This window comes from Oncorhynchus mykiss, chromosome 30 (assembly GCF_013265735.2).
Source record: "Oncorhynchus mykiss isolate Arlee chromosome 30, USDA_OmykA_1.1, whole genome shotgun sequence".
Taxonomy (NCBI): Eukaryota; Metazoa; Chordata; class Actinopteri; order Salmoniformes; family Salmonidae; genus Oncorhynchus; species Oncorhynchus mykiss.
In genome coordinates, this window is record NC_050570.1 from 5492152 (window position 1) to 5513355 (window position 21204).

Genomic DNA, 21204 nt, shown 5'->3' on the forward strand with positions numbered 1-21204 from the left:
GGTCTACTACACCTGTTGTATTCAGCATTTCACTGTAAGGTCTACTACACCTGTTGTATTCAGCATTTCACTGTAAGGTCTACTACACCTGTTGTATTCAGCATTTCACTGTGAGGTCTACTACACCTGTTGTATTCAGCATTTCACTGTGAGGTCTACTACACCTGTTGTATTCAGCATTTCACTGTAAGGTCTACTACACCTGTTGTATTCAGCATTTCACTGTAAGGTCTACTACACCTGTTGTATTCAGCATTTCACTGTGAGGTCTACTACACCTGTTGTATTCAGCATTTCACTGTGAGGTCTACTACACCTGTTGTATTCAGCATTTCACTGTGAGGTCTACTACACCTGTTGTATTCAGCATTTCACTGTAAGGTCTACTACACCTGTTGTATTCAGCATTTCACTGTGAGGTCTACTACACCTGTTGTATTCAGCATTTCACAGTACGGTCTACTACACCTGTTGTATTCAGCATTTCACTGTGAGGTCTACTACACCTGTTGTATTCAGCATTTCACTGTAAGGTCTACTACACCTGTTGTATTCAGCATTTCACTGTAAGGTCTACTACACCTGTTGTAATTCAGCATTTCACTGTAAGGTCTACTACACCTGTTGTATTCAGCATTTCACTGTGAGGTCTACTACACCTGTTGTATTCAGCATTTCACTGTAAGGTCTACTACACCTGTTGTATTCAGCATTTCACTGTAAGGTCTACTACACCTGTTGTATTTAGCATTTCACTGTAAGGTCTACTACACCTGTTGTATTCAGCATTTCACTGTGAGGTCTACTACACCTGTTGTATTTAGCATTTCACTGTAAGGTCTACTACACCTGTTGTATTCAGCATTTCACTGTAAGGTCTACTACACCTGTTGTATTCAGCATTTCACTGTAAGGTCTACTACACCTGTTGTATTCAGCATTTCACTGTAAGGTCTACTACACCTGTTGTATTCAGCATTTCACTGTGAGGTCTACTACACCTGTTGTATTTAGCATTTCACTGTAAGGTCTACTACACCTGTTGTATTCAGCATTTCACTGTGATGTCTACTACACCTGTTGTATTCATCATTACACTGTAAGGTCTACTACACCTGTTGTATTCAGCATTTCACTGTGAGGTCTACCTACACCTGTTGTATTCAGCATTTCACTGTTAGGTCTACTACACCTGTTGTATTCAGCATTTCACTGTAAGGTCTACTACACCTGTTGTATTTAGCATTTCACTGTAAGGTCTACTACACCTGTTGTATTCAGCATTTCACTGTAAGGTCTACTACACCTGTTGTATTCAGCATTTCACTGTGAGGTCTACTACACCTGTTGTATTCAGCATTTCACAGTACGGTCTACTACACCTGTTGTATTCAGCATTTCACTGTGAGGTCTACTACACCTGTTGTATTCAGCATTTCACTGTAAGGTCTACTACACCTGTTGTATTCAGCATTTCACTGTAAGGTCTACTACACCTGTTGTATTCAGCATTTCACTGTGAGGTCTACTACACCTGTTGTATTCAGCATTTCACTGTGAGGTCTACTACACCTGTTGTATTCAGCATTTCACTGTAAGGTCTACTACACCTGTTGTATTCAGCATTTCACTGTAAGGTCTACTACACCTGTTGTATTCAGCATTTCACTGTGAGGTCTACTACACCTGTTGTATTCAGCATTTCACTGTGAGGTCTACTACACCTGTTGTATTCAGCATTTCACTGTGAGGTCTACTACACCTGTTGTATTCAGCATTTCACTGTAAGGTCTACTACACCTGTTGTATTCAGCATTTCACTGTGAGGTCTACTACACCTGTTGTATTCAGCATTTCACAGTACGGTCTACTACACCTGTTGTATTCAGCATTTCACTGTGAGGTCTACTACACCTGTTGTATTCAGCATTTCACTGTAAGGTCTACTACACCTGTTGTATTCAGCATTTCACTGTAAGGTCTACTACACCTGTTGTATTCAGCATTTCACTGTGAGGTCTACTACACCTGTTGTATTCAGCATTTCACTGTGAGGTCTACTACACCTGTTGTATTCAGCATTTCACTGTAAGGTCTACTACACCTGTTGTATTCAGCATTTCACTGTGAGGTCTACTACACCTGTTGTATTCAGCATTTCACTGTGAGGTCTACTACACCTGTTGTATTCAGCATTTCACTGTGAGGTCTACTACACCTGTTGTATTCAGCATTTCACTGTAAGGTCTACTACACCTGTTGTATTCATCATTACACTGTAAGGTCTACTACACCTGTTGTATTCAGCATTTCACTGTAAGGTCTACTACGCCTGTTGTATTCAGCATTTCACTGTGAGGTCTACTACACCTGTTGTATTCAGCATTTCACTGTGAGGTCTACTACACCTGTTGTATTCAGCATTTCACTGTAAGGTCTACTACACCTGTTGTATTCAGCATTTCACTGTAAGGTCTACTACACCTGTTGTATTCAGCATTTCACTGTAAGGTCTACTACACCTGTTGTATTCAGCATTTCACTGTAAGGTCTACTACACCTGTTGTATTCATCATTTCACTGTAAGGTCTACTACACCTGTTGTATTCATCATTTCACTGTAAGGTCTACTACACCTGTTGTATTCAGCATTTCACTGTGAGGTCTACTACACCTGTTGTATTCATCATTTCACTGTAAGGTCTACTACACCTGTTGTATTCATCATTTCACTGTAAGGTCTACTACACCTGTTGTATTCAGCATTTCACTGTGAGGTCTACTACACCTGTTGTATTCAGCATTTCACTGTGAGGTCTACTACACCTGTTGTATTCAGCATTTCACTGTAAGGTCTACTACACCTGTTGTATTCAACGCATTTGAATAATAACATTTGATTTGATTTGATCTCTGCCCTCTGTACGATCTCTACTCTGTACGATCTCTACTCTGTACGATCTCTACTCTGTACGATCTCTACTCTCTACAATCTCTACTCTGTAAAATCTCTACTCTGTACAATCTGTACAATTCTCTACAATCTCTACTCTCTACAATCTCTACTCTGTAAAATCTCTACACTGTACGATCTCTACTCTGTTCAATCTCTACTCTGTACGATCTCTACTCTATCCTCTCCCTACTCTGTACGATCTCTACTCTATCCTCTCCCTACTCTGTACGATCTCTACTCTATCCTCTCCCTACTCTGTACGATCTCTACTCTATCCTATCCCTACTCTGTACGATCTCTACTCTATCCTATCCCTACTCTGTACGATCTCTACTCTATCCTATCCCTACTCTGTACGATCTCTACTCTATCCTATCCCTACTCTGTACGATCTCTACTCTATCCTATCCCTACTCTGTACGATCTCTACTCTATCCTATCCCTACTCTGTACGATCTCTACTCTATCCTATCCCTACTCTGTACGATCTCTACTCTATCCTATCCCTACTCTGTACGATCTCTACTCTATCCTATCCCTACTCTGTACGATCTCTACTCTATCCTATCCCTACTCTGTACGATCTCTACTCTATTCTATCCCTACTCTGTACGATCTCTACTCTATTCTATCCCTACTCTGTACGATCTCTACTCTATCCTATCCCTACTCAGTACAGAGTAGAGATCGTACAATCTCTGCTCTCTGTTGTGTCATGTCCCATATCATTAAACTAGTTATACCAATGTCATGTCCCATATCATTAAACTAGTTATACCAATGTCATGTCCCATATCATTAAACTAGTTATACCAATGTATTGATGTATCGATGTTTAATTAGGTGTGGTGGTGGTGAAAAACACAAGGCTTAGTGTTGTCTTTAAATTGGATCAGTTTTTGGTGGGCTGATTCAGGTCCTTCCTTTAGTGTTGTCTTTAAATTGGATCAGTTTTTGGTGGGCTGATTCAGGTCCTTCCTTTAGTGTTGTCTTTAAATTGGATCAGTTTTTGGTGGGCTGATTCAGGTCCTTCCTTTAGTGTTGTCTTTAAATTGGATCAGTTTTTGGTGGGCTGATTCAGGTCCTTCCTTTAGTGTTGTCTTTAAATTGGATCAGTTTTTGGTGGGCTGATTCAGGTCCTTCCTTAGTGTTGTCTTTAAATTGGATCAGTTTTTGGTGGCTGATTCAGGTCCTTCCTTAGTGTTGTCTTTAAATTGGATCAGTTTTTGGTGGGCTGATTCAGGTCCTTCCTTAGTGTTGATTCATGACATTTTCTGATTTCCCCTCTCTCTTTTTGTTTTGTAGAACACAGCGGTTCTTCAACAATGAAGTACCAGACCTTCAACCCAGGGTTCAGCTCTAAGTCCTACGTCTACACAGCCTCCAGACCTGTCATGGTGAGTGGTAGTCCTGCCTCCAGACCTGTCATGGTGAGTGGTAGTCCTGCCTCCAGACCTGTCATGGTGAGTGGTAGTCCTGCCTCCAGACCTGTCATGGTGAGTGGTAGTCCTGCCTCCAGACCTGTCATGGTGAGTGGTAGTCCTGCCTCCAGACCTGTCATGGTGAGTGGTAGTCCTGCCTCCACACCTGTCATGGTGAGTGGTAGTCCTGCCTCCAGACCTGTCATGGTGAGTGGTAGTCCTGCCTCCACACCTGTCATGGTGAGTGGTAGTCCTGCCTCCAGACCTGTCATGGTGAGTGGTAGTCCTGCCTCCACACCTGTCATGGTGAGTGGTAGTCCTGCCTCCACACCTGTCATGGTGAGTGGTAGTCCTGCCTCCACACCTGTCATGGTGAGTGGTAGTCCTGCCTCCACACCTGTCATGGTGAGTGGTAGTCCTGCCTCCAGACCTGTCATGGTGAGTGGTAGTCCTGCCTCCAGACCTGTCATGGTGAGTGGTAGTCCTGCCTCCACACCTGTCATGGTGAGTGGTAGTCCTGCCTCCACACCTGTCATGGTGAGTGGTAGTCCTGCCTCCACACCTGTCATGGTGAGTGGTAGTCCTGCCTCCACACCTGTCATGGTGAGTGGTAGTCCTGCCTCCAGACCTGTCATGGTGAGTGGTAGTCCTGCCTCCACACCTGTCATGGTGAGTGGTAGTCCTGCCTCCACACCTGTCATGGTGAGTGGTAGTCCTGCCTCCACATAGCCTCCAGACCTGTCACGGTGAGTTCTACTCAGTTTTAGGGACCAGGTATTATAAATATATTATAAATGTATTATAAACAATATCGGCCATTTTCTTAGGAAAATACTGCCTCTGTTACACATCCGATGGTTTCTGAGTTCCTCTTGATATATTCAGCAGATGGTCAAAAGAGCCCTGCAGACTTACGTGTTGTTGCCAGTAAAGAGATATTATAGACGGTGTCTGTCTACGTGAAAATATGCAGCTTAAACGCTGTGTTCGCTCTCTGCAGCTTCCTGTGAATACAGTCAGCTATCAACACAGTGGGATGGTTTCACAGTGCAGTGTTGACAGAGCCATCGAGCTAGGTCTTCTCTGGGCTCTGTAAGTGTGGTATTTCACAGCGGCTCTCCACCCTGAAGTCCACCCTTCAGATTCCTCCACATCTCACAGTCAGAATGTTCCCACCTCACGTTAGCGTAGCAGATATCATTAGACTATGACACCATTACACAATGACATTGCTGAATGAACTTGCCATGGATGAAATTAATTAAATGAATGAATGTAACATTTTACTAGATGTATATTGTGTTTTGTATTCAGCAAATATACATTACACACCATTGGAGGCTGCCAAGGGGAGGACGGCTCATAATAATGTCTGTAACGGAGCAAATGGAACGGCATCAAACACCTGGAAACCATGGAAACCATGTGTTTGATGTATTTAAAACCATTCCACTGATTCCGCTCCAGCCGTTACCACGAGCCCGTCCTCCCTAAGTAAGGTCCCACTACCCTCCTGTGGTACATACAGTAGAATAGATACAGTAAATAAATGATTCACATGTACACGGTAATGGTAACGACAGAAAGAACTCCATTGTAGTGGCCTTGTTGACTGCATAAAACAATTATAATTCTAAACTCAACAATTTCCCCGTGACTTTTACAATTAGCTTTGCACAATGAAGGTACACAGACTTTTTACCTGTGTCAACACTAGTCCATAGACACGAGCCACTCCCTTTTTATGACAGTGACTCACAGCATTTACACTATCTACTAAAGGTAGATCTGGAAAGGTCAGAGTTTGTTGTCCCCGCTAATAGAGGCGGAGTCATAGAGGCGGAGTCATAGAGGCGGGGTCATAGTGATTAGCATTAGCAGTAGACGTATAACGATAGAACCACAATCATTTCTCATTCTCAACATAAAGGATAGAAATATGCCTCTGGCCTTCGAAAAACCAAATAGTTTTTTTTCTGATAACAGTCAGATAACATGCTGTATGTGGTTTCTGAAAAATAATTAGCTCATTCTAAGAATCCATCGAGTCTGAGTTAGGGAGGGTTTCCTCCCAAGGTCGAGAGAGAAGGCCCTGTTGTTCACTCCAACCGCTAACAAGATAATGTCAACAACACTGATGTAATGGTGAAGTTCGCCATCTGGAAGCTTAGCCAAATATGGTCGACCAGTTTACTCAGATATGTCCTAGAGTTTTCTCCCGGGCTCCTGGCATGTCTCCGCCTGTCTTTGTCAGGTAAACATGTCATCCTGATCGCTCGTCATTATTGATCACCTCCCCAGGCCTTCATTATTGATCACCACCCCAGGCCTTCATTATTGATCACCTCCCCAGGCCTTCATTATTGATCACCTCCCCAGGCCTTCATTATTGATCACCTCCCCAGGCCTTCATTATTGATCACCTCCCCAGGCCTTCATTATTGATCACCTCCCCAGGCCTTCATTATTGATCACCTCCCCAGGCCTTCATTATTGATCACCTCCCCAGGCCTTCATTATTGATCACCTCCCCAGGCCTTCATTATTAATCACCCTCCAGGGATTCATTATTGATCACCCTCCAGGGATTCATTATTGATCACCTCCCCAGGCCTTCATTATTGATCACCTCCCCAGGCCTTCATTATTGATCACCTCCCCAGGCCTTCATTATTGATCACCTCCTCCAGGTCTTCATTATTGATCACCTCCCCAGGCCTTCATTATTGATCACCTCCCCAGGCCTTCATTATTGATCACCTCCCCAGGCCTTCATTATTGATCACCTCCCCAGGCCTTCATTATTGATCACCTCCCCCGGTCTTCATTATTGATCACCTCCCCAGGTCTTCATTATTAATCACCCTCCAGGGATTCATTATTGATCACCTCCTCCAGGCCTTCATTATTGATCACCTCCCCCGGTCTTCATTATTGATCACCTCCCCCGGTCTTCATTATTCATCACCTCCCCCGGTCTTCATTATTGATCACCTCCCCCGGTCTTCATTATTGATCACCTCCCCCAGTCTTCATTATTGATCACCCTCCAGGGCTTCATTATTGATCACACCCTCCAGGTCTTCATTATTGATCACCCTCCAGGGCTTCATAATTGATCACCTCCTCCAGGTCTTCATTATTGATCACCCTCCAGGGCTTCATTATTGATCACCTCCTCCAGGTCTTCATTATTGATCACCTCCTCCAGGTCTTCATTATTGATCACCTCCTCCAGGTCTTCATTATTGATCACCTCCTCCAGGTCTTCATTATTGATCACCTCCTCCAGGTCTTCATTATTGATCACCTCCTCCAGGTCTTCATTATTGATCACCTCCTCCAGGTCTTCATTATTGATCACCTCCTCCAGGTCTTCATTATTGATCACCTCCTCCAGGTCTTCATTATTGATCACCTCCTCCAGGTCTTCATTATTGATCACCTCCTCCAGGTCTTCATTATTGATCACCCTCCAGGGATTCATTATTGATCACCTCCCCAGGCCTTCATTATTGATCACCTCCTCCAGGTCTTCATTATTGATCACCTCCTCCAGGTCTTCATTATTGATCACCTCCCCCGGTCTTCATTACTGATCACCTCCTCCAGGTCTTCATTATTGATCACCCTCCAGGGCTTCATTATTGATCACCTCCTCCAGGTCTTCATTATTGATCACCTCCTCCAGGTCTTCATTATTGATCACCTCCCCCGGTCTTCATTATTGATCACCTCCCCCGGTCTTCATTATTGATCACCTCCTCCAGGTCTTCATTATTGATCACCTCCCCCGGTCTTCATTATTGATCACCTCCTCCAGGTCTTCATTATTGATCACCTCCTCCAGGTCTTCATTATTGATCACCCACCAGGGCTTCATTATTGATCACCCTCCAGGCCTTCATTATTGATCACCTCCTCCAGGTCTTCATTATTGATCACCTCCTCCAGGTCTTCATTATTGATCACCTCCCCCGGTCTTCATTATTGATCACCTCCCCCGGTCTTCATTATTGATCACCTCCTCCAGGTCTTCATTATTGATCACCTCCTCCAGGTCTTCATTATTGATCACCTCCTCCAGGTCTTCATTATTGATCACCTCCCCCGGTCTTCATTATTGATCACCCTCCAGGGATTCATTATTTATCACCCCCCAGGCCTTCATTATTGCGTAGTAATAATGATTCACCATGCCTTTCATCCTGCCATAGTGGGGTGGGTTACAGTCTGTGTCTTGGGGGCTGGTTAGAAGCAATAAAGACTCATTTCCATGGAATTTAATGCAAATGTACAATACAATATTTTTTCAACTTCTCCTCTACTTCCTCTTCTGTCCCAGGCACCCAGGATGTCTCACTACTCTGGTGGTTTCTCCTCCCGCTCGGCGATGGACCTGAGTGGTGGTCAGAGGCTCAGCATGGGGGGTGGAGGAGGAGGAGGAGGAGGGTACCAGTACCACGATAACATGAGCCTGAGCGGGGGCTACCATGGGGGAGGGGGCTACCAGGTACCACGTTAATGAGTTACTGTATTCTTCGACTACCATACAGATCCTTTTGGGCATCTGAAGCAAGGCGATGTTATTTTTTCTGTGTGGGGGGGCATATGTTAATCATGTATGTGTACCAGTGTGCTGATTAACTCTGTTCTACCAGGCTGGCGGAGGGGCCATGAGGCAACAGATGTCCACCGTGAACCGGGCGATGAGCCGTGCTCCCGGCCCAGACCTAGAGACCATGTCCCTGCGTTCCGTTAGGCTCCAGAACATGCCCGCTCAGGTATCTGACTTTAGATACACTGCATGATGTGTTCTGTGTGTATTGTGTCAATGTCAACGTAAGGTTTTTCTTTCAAGTGTTGTATATCTGTATTGATGTGGTGTTGATGTTGATGTTCTGTCTGTATTGATGTTGTCTGTCTGTATTGATGTGGTATTGATGTTGATGTTCTGTCTGTATTGATGTTGATGTTGTCTGTCTGTATTGATGTGGTATTGATGTTGATGTCCTCTGTCTGTATTGATGTATGTTGTCTGTCTGTATCGATGTTGATGTTCTGTCTGTATTGATGTTGATGTTCTGTCTGTATTGATGTTGTCTGTCTGTATTGATGTGGTATTGATGTTGATGTCCTCTGTCTGTATTGATGGTGATGTTCTGTCTGTATTGATGTCTGTCTGCATTGATGTGGTATTGATGTTGATGTCCTGTCTGTATTGATGTTGATGTTCTGTCTGTATTGATGTTGATGTTCTGTCTGTATTGATGGTGATGTTCTGTCTGTATTGATGTTGATGTCCTCTGTCTGTATTGATGTTTATGTTGTCTGTCTGTATCGATGTTGATGTTCTGTCTGTCTGTATCGATGTTGATGTTCTGTCTGTATTGATGAGGTAGTTTTCTGATTCTGACTTGTTCTGAATCTTGTTTCAGCCGTCCCCAGTGGCAGCCTGGGTAGATGCGGATGGCAGCGATGGGGTCAGCCTCGTCTCGGACCACGATGCCACATTCAACCGCCAGCAGTCTGTCTACAGCACCGTCAATGGAGGAGCCTACAGCTCTGGGACCCAGATGAGACAGGCAGGAGGAGGAGGGTCCATGGCCTACCAAGCCCCCATGAGGATGGTTGGTGGAGCCCTACCGAAATTTTCAAACGAGATTAACACATTGCAATTCTTATATGTTCCATGGCATGTGAAAATGAGTTATGTATTTCAAATACATTTAGGAACAAATAATGCCAAACTAGCTTTTCAGGTGTTTGTAAAAGCAAATATGTAAATTTAATTTGCGTTACAATATAATAATTATTATATTTACAGCACGTTTTTTAATTTTTTTTATGAACATTTACATTTCCGCTAGGGGGGAGAGGAGATGATGTCGGTCCAGCAGCAACATTCCTTTAAAGGGCCAGCGTTTCGCACCATCAGCAGGATCAACAACAGGAACAACAGGATGTCCATGGGCTCCATGTCTGGGGCTTCCACCCTCCCCCCTGGGGGAAGTAGCTACGGCAGTGGAGGGGGAAACTTCGTCATGTCTGGGGCTTCCACCCTCCCCCCTGGGGGAAGTAGCTACGGCAGTGGAGGAGGATTCATGATGGGCCAGGTGAGGATTGCGATGTGATAGGTTTATAGCCCATTCGCATGGACATTTTTGTTATGTGTGATCAGAAAGCAAAACGGAATACACAAAATGAATACAACAACTCTGAGAAGTGACATTGATTTTTTTACATTTATTTAACGAGGCAAGTCAGTTAAGAACAAGTTCTTATTATACAATGATGGCCTACACCGGCCAAATCTTAACCCGGACGACGCTGGGCCAATTGTGCGCCGCCCTATGTGACTCCTAATCACGGCCGGTTGTCATACAGCCTGGAATCGAACCAGGGTCTGTAGTGACGCCCGTACCACTGAGATGCAGTGCCTTAGACCGCTGCGCCACTCGGGAGGGTTCACATATTCACATAGCCCCATAGACCAGGGCTAATCTGAGCGGATTCTCAGCATCTAGTCCTATATTGCTATTTTACCTGCCTTGATTCTAAAAAATAAAATGTTTTATGTCATTGGTAGTTTTCATTTTTTTCTTATATTATATATATTTTTTCCTAAGTAGAGCTTTGGTATAATGAAAAGCGCTAAACAATTGAAAATGTATTATTGTAATTGAATATAATGTTATTGTTATTAGATGTCGTCTGGGTCTCAGGGGAATCTGATGATGCAGCAACAGAGGCAGACCACTCTGCCCAGGACCATGTCTATCAAGAGCATGCACAGTGTTGGGAAGGGCATGGACATCTACGACGGAGCGATGGACATGACAGGCAGCATGGGCAACCTCAGCAGGTAAGGTGTGGTTAAATATCGCGAACTCGGATACTGAGATTTTACCCCCCCCCCCCAAAATAAAAAACACTCCCTTTTCCCGGGATAAATAGCTGTGAGGAAACCGGTAAATTATAATAATGAATGATTTGTATGAACAGCATGGCGTGAAATGGAACTGTTAAATGATCTGAGATGTCTAAATCTGGCTGCCCTACGACCTCTGATGATGAACCATCAACGCTCCGGGTAGGGAGAGACAGACCATCTCAGGGTGGGGACAGACAGCCCTTCTCAGGGTGGGGACAGACAGCCCTTCTCAGGGTGGAGACAGACAGACCATCTCAGGGTGGGGACAGACGGCCCATCACGGGGTGGGGACAGGCGGCCCATCACGGGGTGGGGACAGGCGGCCCATCTCGGGGTGGGGACAGGCGGCCCATCTCGGGGTGGGGACAGGCGGCCCATCTCGGGGTGGGGACAGGCGGCCCATCTCGGGGTGGGGACAGGCGGCCCATCTCGGGGTGGGGACAGGCGGCCCATCACGGGGTGGGGACAGGCGGCCCATCTCGGGGTGGGGACAGGCGGCCCATCTCGGGGTGGGGACAGGCGGCCCATCTCGGGGTGGGGACAGGCGGCCCATCTCGGGGTGGGGACAGGCGGCCCATCTCGGGGTGGGGACAGGCGGCCCATCTCGGGGTGGGGACAGGCGGCCCATCTCGGGGTGGGGACAGACAGCCACTCTCAGGGTGTAGACCTATCTATCATCTCATCATGGTAACTTTTTTTCTTGTGACAGGTAGGCCTGAATTTTCTATAATAGCAATAAGGCACCTCGGGGGTTTGTGGTATATGGCCAATATACCACGGCCAAGAGCGCGATGCGTCGTGCTTAAAAACAGCTCTTAGCCGTGGTATGTTAGCCAATATACCACACCCCCGAGGTGCCTTATTGCTTAAATATAATACTGTACCAATATATGCCACTTAGCAGACAATATAATGCAAACACAGAGACCTACAGTGCAGTGAGTGCATACAACCTCAGCACTCAAATACGGGGTGGCAGGGTAGTGGTTAGAGTGTAGAGGTGGCAGGGTAGCCTAGTGGTTAGAGTGTAGAGGTGGCAGGGTAGCCTAGTGGTTAGAGTGTAGAGGTGGCAGGGTAGCCTAGTGGTTAGAGTGTAGAGGTGGCAGGGTAGCCTAGTGGTTAGAGTGTTGGACTAGTAACCGGAAGGTTGCAAGTTCAAACCCCTGAGCTGACAAGGCACAAATCTGTCGTTCTGCCCCTGAACAGGCAGTTAACCCACTGTTCCTAGGCTGTCATTGAAAACAAGAATTTGTTCTTTAACTGACTTAACCTTAAATAAAGGTTAAAAATAAAACATACAAAAAATACTCTAGTCAGGGTATTAAGTGTAGATATAATAAAGGGGCAGTGAGTTTGTCCCCTGCGTGAATAGGGCCATGTTCTCGGAGCAGGACAATCTGTTGTGACGCAGTGCACGTGTAGCAGTGCACGTGTAGCAGTGCACGGAAACACATAACCTCTAAGCGCATGTTTTGTAAACACTATCTACCGTGATTGTTATTTTGGTATTATGCCTGAATAGGAGAGTCGTTAGTTTCTCAAGTTAACTCCCAATCTCACCCAAACGGGCTAAACTCCCCAACTAACTCACCACTAATACACATCTGATACCTCTTAAATGTAGCGGTTAGGTCAGCGAGGTTTAAAGTCTCAGATGATATAGTGTGGTCAACACTTCCTCTCCAATCCCGGGTGTAATAATACTGAATAAGTTGAAATATAGTGTGAACATTCTTACCACACATTCCTTTAAGAAACTGGTCAATCAAAATACACAAGCCTCAGGGAAAGCAGATTTTGTTAGAGTGTGTGCGTTAGAATGTGTGCATTAAAATGTGTGCGTTAGAGTGTGTGAAGTAGAATGTGTGCGTTAGAATGTGTGCATTAAAATGTGTGCGTTAGAGTGTGTGAAGTAGAATGTGTGAAGTAGAATGTGTGCGTTAGAATGTTTGCGTTAGTGTGTACGTTAGAATGTGTGCGTTAGAATGTTTGCGTTAGTGTGTGCGTTAGAATGTGTGCGTTAGAATGTGTGCGTTAGAATGTTTGCGTTAGTGTGTGCGTTAGAATGTGTGCGTTAGAATGTGTGCGTTAGAATGTTTGCGTTAGAATGTGTGAATTAAAATATCTGCATTAGAATGTGTGCATTAGAATGTGTGCGTTAGAATATGTGACATTTGGGTTGGTATTTGTCTTGAAGCAGGGTTGAACATTATATTGACTATAGAAAACCACAGAGTGAACCTGCTCCGTCCATCCAAAAGAGCAGGTAGAGACTGTCATAAAGATACAGACACTATAGTTACGTATTGGACTACTACTGTATTTGTTGTGGACATTTCGTTACGGCAGTATGTTAAAACATGCTCCGGTACTTTGAAAGTATTTTTTTAAACCTCCCGGTTTGGGCTGGTTGTGTCATACAAGCCTAATCTATGAGCATAATTATTGTCTTACCTCAATTAGCCACGGAATCCCTTGTTTGAAAGAGTCTGTTTTCTTGAAGTTGTGCCGCGCCATTTCCCTACATGTACCTCCACGTGGCTCAGTCCCCTAGCAATTTGAGTTCTAGCCAATGAGCTTCTGCCCCTAGCATTTGAGGGACAGCTAGCAAGAGGCCTGCCCAGCGTTATCCAATGAGACTGCAGGGCGGGCCCAAACAGCTCAGTGGACACAGCAGAGAGAGAGAACAATGACATGGTGCACATAGTGAAACCTCTTTGGACTTAAAGTGATGCTATCTTTTCACAGTGGCGGTACCGCAGTATCGCTGTTTTAGAGCTAATAATTCTATATATACATAATTCTCTCAGTTTACAAGGTTTCATTCTACCCCTCCAGATGACACTTTATGGGACACTCGCTGTCTGTGTCGACAAATGGTGCACATGTGCAGTGTTGCCCTGGATTATGCTAACGCTGACGTCAGGGTTTTCTCCTGTTGTTGGCAGGCCAGCATGTGCTGGTGAGCACTGACAGCGGGACAGTGGTGGTGAGGACCGACAGTGGTGGTGGGGACCGACAGTGGTGGTGGGGACCGACAGTGGTGGTGGGGACCGACAGTGGTGGTGGGGACCGACAGTGGTGGTGGGGACCGACAGTGGTGGTGAGGACCGACAGTGGTGGTGAGGACCGACAGTGGTGGTGAGGACCGACAGTGGTGGTGGGGACCGACAGTGGTGGGGAGGACCGACAGTGGTGGGGAGGACTGACAGTGGTGGTGAGGACCGACAGTGGTGGTGAGGACCGACAGTGGTGGTGAGGACCGACAGTGGTGGTGAGGACCGACCAGTGGTGGTGAGGACTGACAGTGGGACAGTGGTGGTGAGGACTGACAGTGGGACAGTGGTGGTGAGGACTGACAGTGGGACAGTGGTGGTGAGGACTGACAGTGGGACAGTGGTGGTGATGACTGACAGTGGTGGTGAGGACTGACATGGGTGGTGAGGACTGACAGTGGGACAGTGTTGGTGAGGACTGACAGTGGGACAGTGTTGGTGAGGACTGACAGTGGTGGTGAGGACTGACAGTGGTGGTGAGGACTGACAGTGGTGGTGAGGACTGACAGCGGGACAGTGTTGGTGAGGACTGACAGCGGGACAGTGTTGGTGAGGACTGACAGCGGGACAGTGTTGGTGAGGACTGACAGTGTTGGTGAGGACTGACAGCGGGACAGTGGTGGTGAGGACTGACAGTGAGACAGTGGTGGTGAGGACTGACAGGGGTGGTGAGGACTGACAGTTGGACAGTGTTGGTGAGGACTGACAGCAGGACAGTGTTGGTAAGGACTGACAGTGGTGGTGAGGACTGACAGTGGTGGTGAGGACTGACAGTGGTGGTGAGGACTGACAGCGGGACAGTGTTGGTGAGGACTGACAGTGTTGGTGAGGACTGACAGTGTTGGTGAGGACTGACAGTGTTGGTGAGGGCTGACAGCGGGACAGTGTTGGTGAGGGCTGATAGCGGGACAGTGTTGGTGAGGACTGACAGCGGGACAGTGTTGGTGAGGACTGACAGTGGGACAGTGTTGGTGAGGACTGACAGCGGGACAGTGTTGGTGAGGACTGACAGTGGGACAGTGTTGGTGAGGACTGACAGTGTTGGTGAGGGCTGACAGTGGGACAGTGTTGGTGAGGACTGACAGTGTTGGTGAGGACTGACAGCGGGACAGTGTTGGTGAGGGCTGACAGTGTTGGTGAGGACTGACAGCAGGACAGTGTTGGTGAGGGCGAACAGCGGGACAGTGTTGGTGAGGGCTGACAGCGGGACAGTGTTGGTGAGGGCTGACAGCGGGACAGTGTTGGTGAGGGCTGACAGCGGGACAGTGTTGGTGAGGGCTGACAGCGGGACAGTGTTGGTGAGGACTGACAGTGTTGGTGAGGACTGACAGCGGGACAGTGGTGGTGAGGACTCACAGCGGGACAGTGGTGGTGAGGACTGACAGTGAAACAGTGGTGGTGAGGACTGACAGGGGTGGTGAGGACTGACAGTGGGACAGTGTTGGTGAGGACTGACAGCAGGACAGTGTTGGTGAGGACTGACAGTGGTGGTGAGGACTGACAGCGGGATAGTGTTGGTGAGGGCTGACAGCGGGACAGTGTTGGTGAGGGCTGACAGCGGGACAGTGTTGGTGAGGACTGACAGCGGGACAGTGTTGGTGAGGGCTGACAGCGGGACAGTGTTGGTGAGGGCTGACAGCGGGACAGTGTTGGTGAGGACTGACAGTGTTGGTGAGGGCTGACAGCGGGACAGTGTTGGTGATTTCTGACAGCGGGACAGTGTTGGTGAGGGCTGACAGCGGGACAGTGTTGGTGAGGGCTGACAGCGGGACAGTGTTGGTGAGGGCTGACAGCGGGACAGTGTTGGTGAGGGCTGACAGCGGGACAGTGTTGGTGAGGGCTGACAGCGGGACAGTGTTGGTGAGGGCTGACAGCGGGACAGTGTTGGTGAGGACTGACAGTGTTGGTGAGGGCTGACAGCGGGACAGTGTTGGTGAGGGCTGACAGCGGGACAGTGTTGGTGAGGACTGACAGTGTTGGTGAGGGCTGACAGCGGGACAGTGTTGGTGATTTCTGACAGCGGGACAGTGTTGGTGAGGGCTGACAGCGGGACAGTGTTGGTGATTTCTGACAGCGGGACAGTGTTGGTGAGGGCTGACAGCGGGACAGTGTTGGTGAGGGCTGACAGCGGGACAGTGTTGGTGAGGACTGACAGTGTTGGTGAGGGCTGACAGCGGGACAGTGTTGGTGATTTCTGACAGCGGGACAGTGTTGGTGAGGGCTGACAGCGGGACAGTGTTGGCAGGGCCATCATAGATCTTTGAGAGAGAAAAGGCTCATTGTCGGCTGTTTTTCTGATAAGGGACCTGACTGTTCCGTTGGGAATGGATGCTCTCACGCACCCACCCGTGACCTCAGACCCTCCTTTACATGTTTCCCCTGTGGACCTGTTTCATCCCACGCCGGAGAGGGTGCGGCTGGAGGGCTTGTTATAGATTCTTGTGGCTCCCTGTTGTCCCAAGCGACCTTGGTTATTCGAGGACCCGTGACAACTCCCATTGAACCAGGGACCTGTTGTCCTAGGTGCGTGGGCAGGTCTGGCATCCATTGAGTGTGTACATTGTGCGGTGCAGGGGTGTGTGTGTGACCAAAGTTTTTGTCTGTTTTGCTATTCTGGCTTGTGATAGAGCACTTTCAAAGCAGCGTCTTTGTGATGATTACAAATGTCTCTTTGCCAAGAGCTGTAGATTCTGAGCTGGCTGCTACATGGCCCCCGTAGTGGCAGGACTGGTTTGGGTGTGGCACCAGAGGACTTTCATCAGGTTTCACATTTCACACACAAACAGCCGGCGCCTAGCTGTTAGCACAGTAGATGGAAAAACCACAGAGTGTTACCTTTAGCTTAGTTTACCATTCACACAGGCACAGGGTTATACCATGGGAGTGAAACGTGTCATGTTGGCCTGATTTGGACTGGCAATATATTATCTCATTTTGCCTAATCGTGCACCAGGGGTTTGGGGTCAACTCCATTTAAATTCCAGCTAATTTGAGAAAAAGTCAAATTCCAATTCTAAATGTTCCTAATTGAAAAGCATTGACGATGAATTGGAATTTCAGTGTAATTCTTGAATTGACTGGAATTGAAATGGAACTGACCACAACCCACCTAGAGAGGCAGTTTCCCGGAGACAAGACTAAAAAGCTATTTCAATGGTGATGCTCAATTGCTTTTCATTCCAGGACTAGGCTTAGCTTTATCTGTTATCGAAATGAAAACTAGACAGTCAGGAAGCATAGAAAATTCCAAAAAGCAATGGATAGAGGAATTTTTTTTTGCTAATGTTTTACTGCGGGGAAACAGTCAATATCTGAAACAGAACCGAATGCGGCCCTCAGTGAAGAACCAAATGGATCCCTCAGTGAAGAACCAAATGTAGCCCTCAGTGAATAACCAATCATCGGCCCTCAGTGAAGAACCAAATGTGGCCCTCAGTGAAGAACCAAATGTAGCCCTTAGTGAATAACCAATCGTCGGCCCTCAGTGAAGAACCAAATGTGGCCCTCAGTGAAGAACCAAATGTGGCCCTCAGTGAAGAACCGAATGTGGCCCTCAGTGAAGAACCGAATGTGGCCCTCAGTGAAGAACCGAATGGGTCCCTCAGTGAAGAACCGAATGGGTCCCTCAGTGAAGAACCGAATGGGTCCCTCAGTGAAGAACCGAATGCGGCCCTCAGTGAAGAACCAAATGCTGCCCTCAGTGAAGAACCAAATGCTGCCCTCAGTGAAGAACCGAATGCGGCCCTCAGTGAAGAACCGAATGGGTCCCTCAGTGAATAACCAAATGCTGCCCTCAGTGAAGAACCAAATGTGGCCCTCAGTGAAGAACCGAATGTGGCCCTCAGTGAAGAACCAAATGGATCCCTCAGTGAAGAACCAAATGGATCCCTCAGTGAAGAACCAAATGTGGCCCTCAGTGAAGAACCGAATGTGGCCCTCAGTGAAGAACCAAATGCTGCCCTCAGTGAAGAACCAAATGGATCCCTCAGTGAAGAACCGAATGCGGCCCTCAGTGAAGAACCAAATGGATCCCTCAGTGAAGAACCAAATGTGGCCCTCAGTGAAGAACCGAATGTGGCCCTCAGTGAAGAACCGAATGGGTCCCTCAGTGAAGAACCGAATGTGGCCCTCAGTGAAGAACCAAATGTGGCCCTCAGTGAAGAACCGAATGTGGCCCTCAGTGAAGAACCGAATGTGGCCCTCAGTGAAGAACCAAATGGATCCCTCAGTGAAGAACCAAATGTGGCCCTCAGTGAAGAACCGAATGGGTCCCTCAGTGAAGAACCAATCGTCGGCCCTCAGTGAAGAACCAAATGCTGCCCTCAGTGAAGAACCGAATGCGGCCTGCTGGGAAAAAGGACTTTGACACCGCTGCTATAGAGTGTTATCACCACGAAATCCCCCATCATTCATAATCTATTATGTCTCAGTCTCTCTAACCTGTCCAGGGGCTGGCTTACTGTTAACCACTTTGTGTCAACTGGGCTTAAACAAATACAGGTACATTTGATTGGTTGGTTGATTGATTGATCTTTCTGATTGTACAGGATCAATAACCTGGACATGGCTACGGCGGTGAGGTACCTGGCAGAGGGGGATGCTGAGCTGCAGGTTCTGGGAGCAGCGTTTATCCAACATGAGTGTTACAGCGACACTGAGGCCAAGAAAGAGGTACTAAAGGGAGTTCCTCTTCATTCTGCATTCTCTGTTTCTCTGGTACTTCCTTATGATATTTACAATGTCAAATATGCGTCCCATTCGGTGTGCTTATGTTCATTAACATAATATAAGGAACAATAGAAGTGAAGTTGCTAGTTGCATAAGAACTATTGTGTATCAACACATTAACTGAGGTGCTCCAGGTATATCAACACATTGACTGAGGTGCTCCAGGTATATCAACACAGTGACTGAGGTGCTCCAGGTATACAACACATTGACTGAGGTGCTCCCGGTATATCAACACATTGACTGAGGTGCTCCAGGTGTATCAACACATTGACTTACATGCTCCAGGTATATCAACACATTGACTGAGGTGCTCCAGGTATATCAACACATTGACTGAGGTGCTCCAGGTATGTCAACACATTGACTGAGGTGCTCCAGGTATGTCAACACATTGACTGACGTGCTCCAGGTAATCAACACATTGACTGACGTGCTCCAGGTAATCAACACATTGACTGACGTGCTCCAGGTAATCAACACATTGACTGACGTGCTCCAGGTAATCAACACATTGACTGAGGTGCTCCAGGTATGTCAACACATTGACTGACGTGCTCCAGGTAATCAACACATTGACTGACGTGCTCCAGGTAATCAACACATTGACTGACGTGCTCCAGGTAATCAACACATTGACTGACGTGCTCCAGGTATATCAACACATTGACTGACGTGCTCCAGGTATATCAACACATTGACTGAGGTGCTCCAGGTATATCAACACAGTGACTGAGGTGCTCCAGGTATATCAACACATTGACTGAGGTGCTCCAGGTATATCAACACATTGACTGAGGTGCTCCAGGTATATCAACACATTGACTGAGGTGCTCCAGGTATATCAACACATTGACTGAGGTGCTCCAGGTATATCAACACATTGACTGAGGTGCTCCAGGTATATCAACACATTGACTGAGGTGCTCCAGGTATATCAAGACATTGACTGACGTGCTCCAGGTATATCAACACATTGACTGACGTGCTCCAGGTATATCAACACATTGACTGACGTGCTCCAGGTATACAACACATTGACTGAGGTGCTCCAGGTATATCAACAAATTGACTGAGGTGCTCCAGGTATATCAACACATTGACTGAGGTGCTCCAGGTATATCAACACATTGACTGAGGTGCTCCAGGTATATCAACACATTGACTGAGGTGCTCCAGGTATATCAACACATTGACTGAGGTGCTCCAGGTATATCAACACATTGACTGAGGTGCTCCAGGTATATCAACACATTGACTGAGGTGCTCCAGGTATACAACACATTGACTGAGGTGCTCCAGGTATATCAACACATTGACTGAGGTGCTCCAGGTATATCAACACATTGACTGAGGTGCTCCAGGTATATCAACACATTGACTGAGGTGCTTCAGGTATACAACACATTGACTGAGGTGCTCCAGGTATATCAACACATTGACTGAGGTGCTCCAGGTGTATCAACACATTGACTGAGGTGCTCCAGGTATGACAACACATTGACATGCTCCGGTTGTGCCAACTGTCAATCTTGGCCTAGGTGCTTAACACTAAAAGCCTCAACTTTGATTTAATGTCATAGTTCAGCAGACATACAGTAAATGTGATCGAAGTCATTCTAAAAGAATGTTGTCTTGTTGAAGTGACGGACACCATTTTGTTTCAAGCAGTTGTGAAGTATTTTGTCACAGACAGGTAGCTTGTAGATGCTTGTCGGTGTTTTTTCAGCTGTGGTTTTGTGAAAGAGCAGGAACAGAGATTTATGTGTGTGGTCTCTTGTTGCCGGGTGACAGGTTTGCTCAGCAGTCCAAGCACAGATGCTGGATTCTAAATCAAGCCAAAGGTCCTGTAAATCTGAAAATATTGGACAGCTTTAAGCAATATGGACTTTATTATTTTACCTTTATTTAACTAGGCAAGTCAGTTAAGAACAAATTCTTATATTCAATGACGGCCTAGGAACAGTTCAGGGGCAGAACGACAGATTTTGTACCTTGTCAGCTCTGGGATTTGATCTTGCAACCTTTACGGTTACTAGTCCAACTCTCTAACCACCAGGCTACGCTGTCTAATCATTTTAGATATACAGGATTGCCTAGGGAATAGGG

General features: G+C 46.8%; 1 protein-coding gene across 1 annotated transcript in view; it reads left to right on the forward strand.

Moving 5' to 3' along the window:
- LOC110522700 (plakophilin-3) overlaps nt 1-21204 on the forward strand; it is a 56647-nt gene that overhangs the window by 18897 nt on the left and 16546 nt on the right. The window contains exons 2-8 of the mRNA XM_036968813.1: nt 4262-4353; nt 8723-8890; nt 9039-9161; nt 9816-10007; nt 10248-10493; nt 11085-11242; nt 18915-19038. Coding sequence (XP_036824708.1) covers nt 4262-4353; nt 8723-8890; nt 9039-9161; nt 9816-10007; nt 10248-10493; nt 11085-11242; nt 18915-19038 — 1103 coding nt within the window. The remainder of the gene's footprint in view (nt 1-4261; nt 4354-8722; nt 8891-9038; nt 9162-9815; nt 10008-10247; nt 10494-11084; nt 11243-18914; nt 19039-21204) is intronic.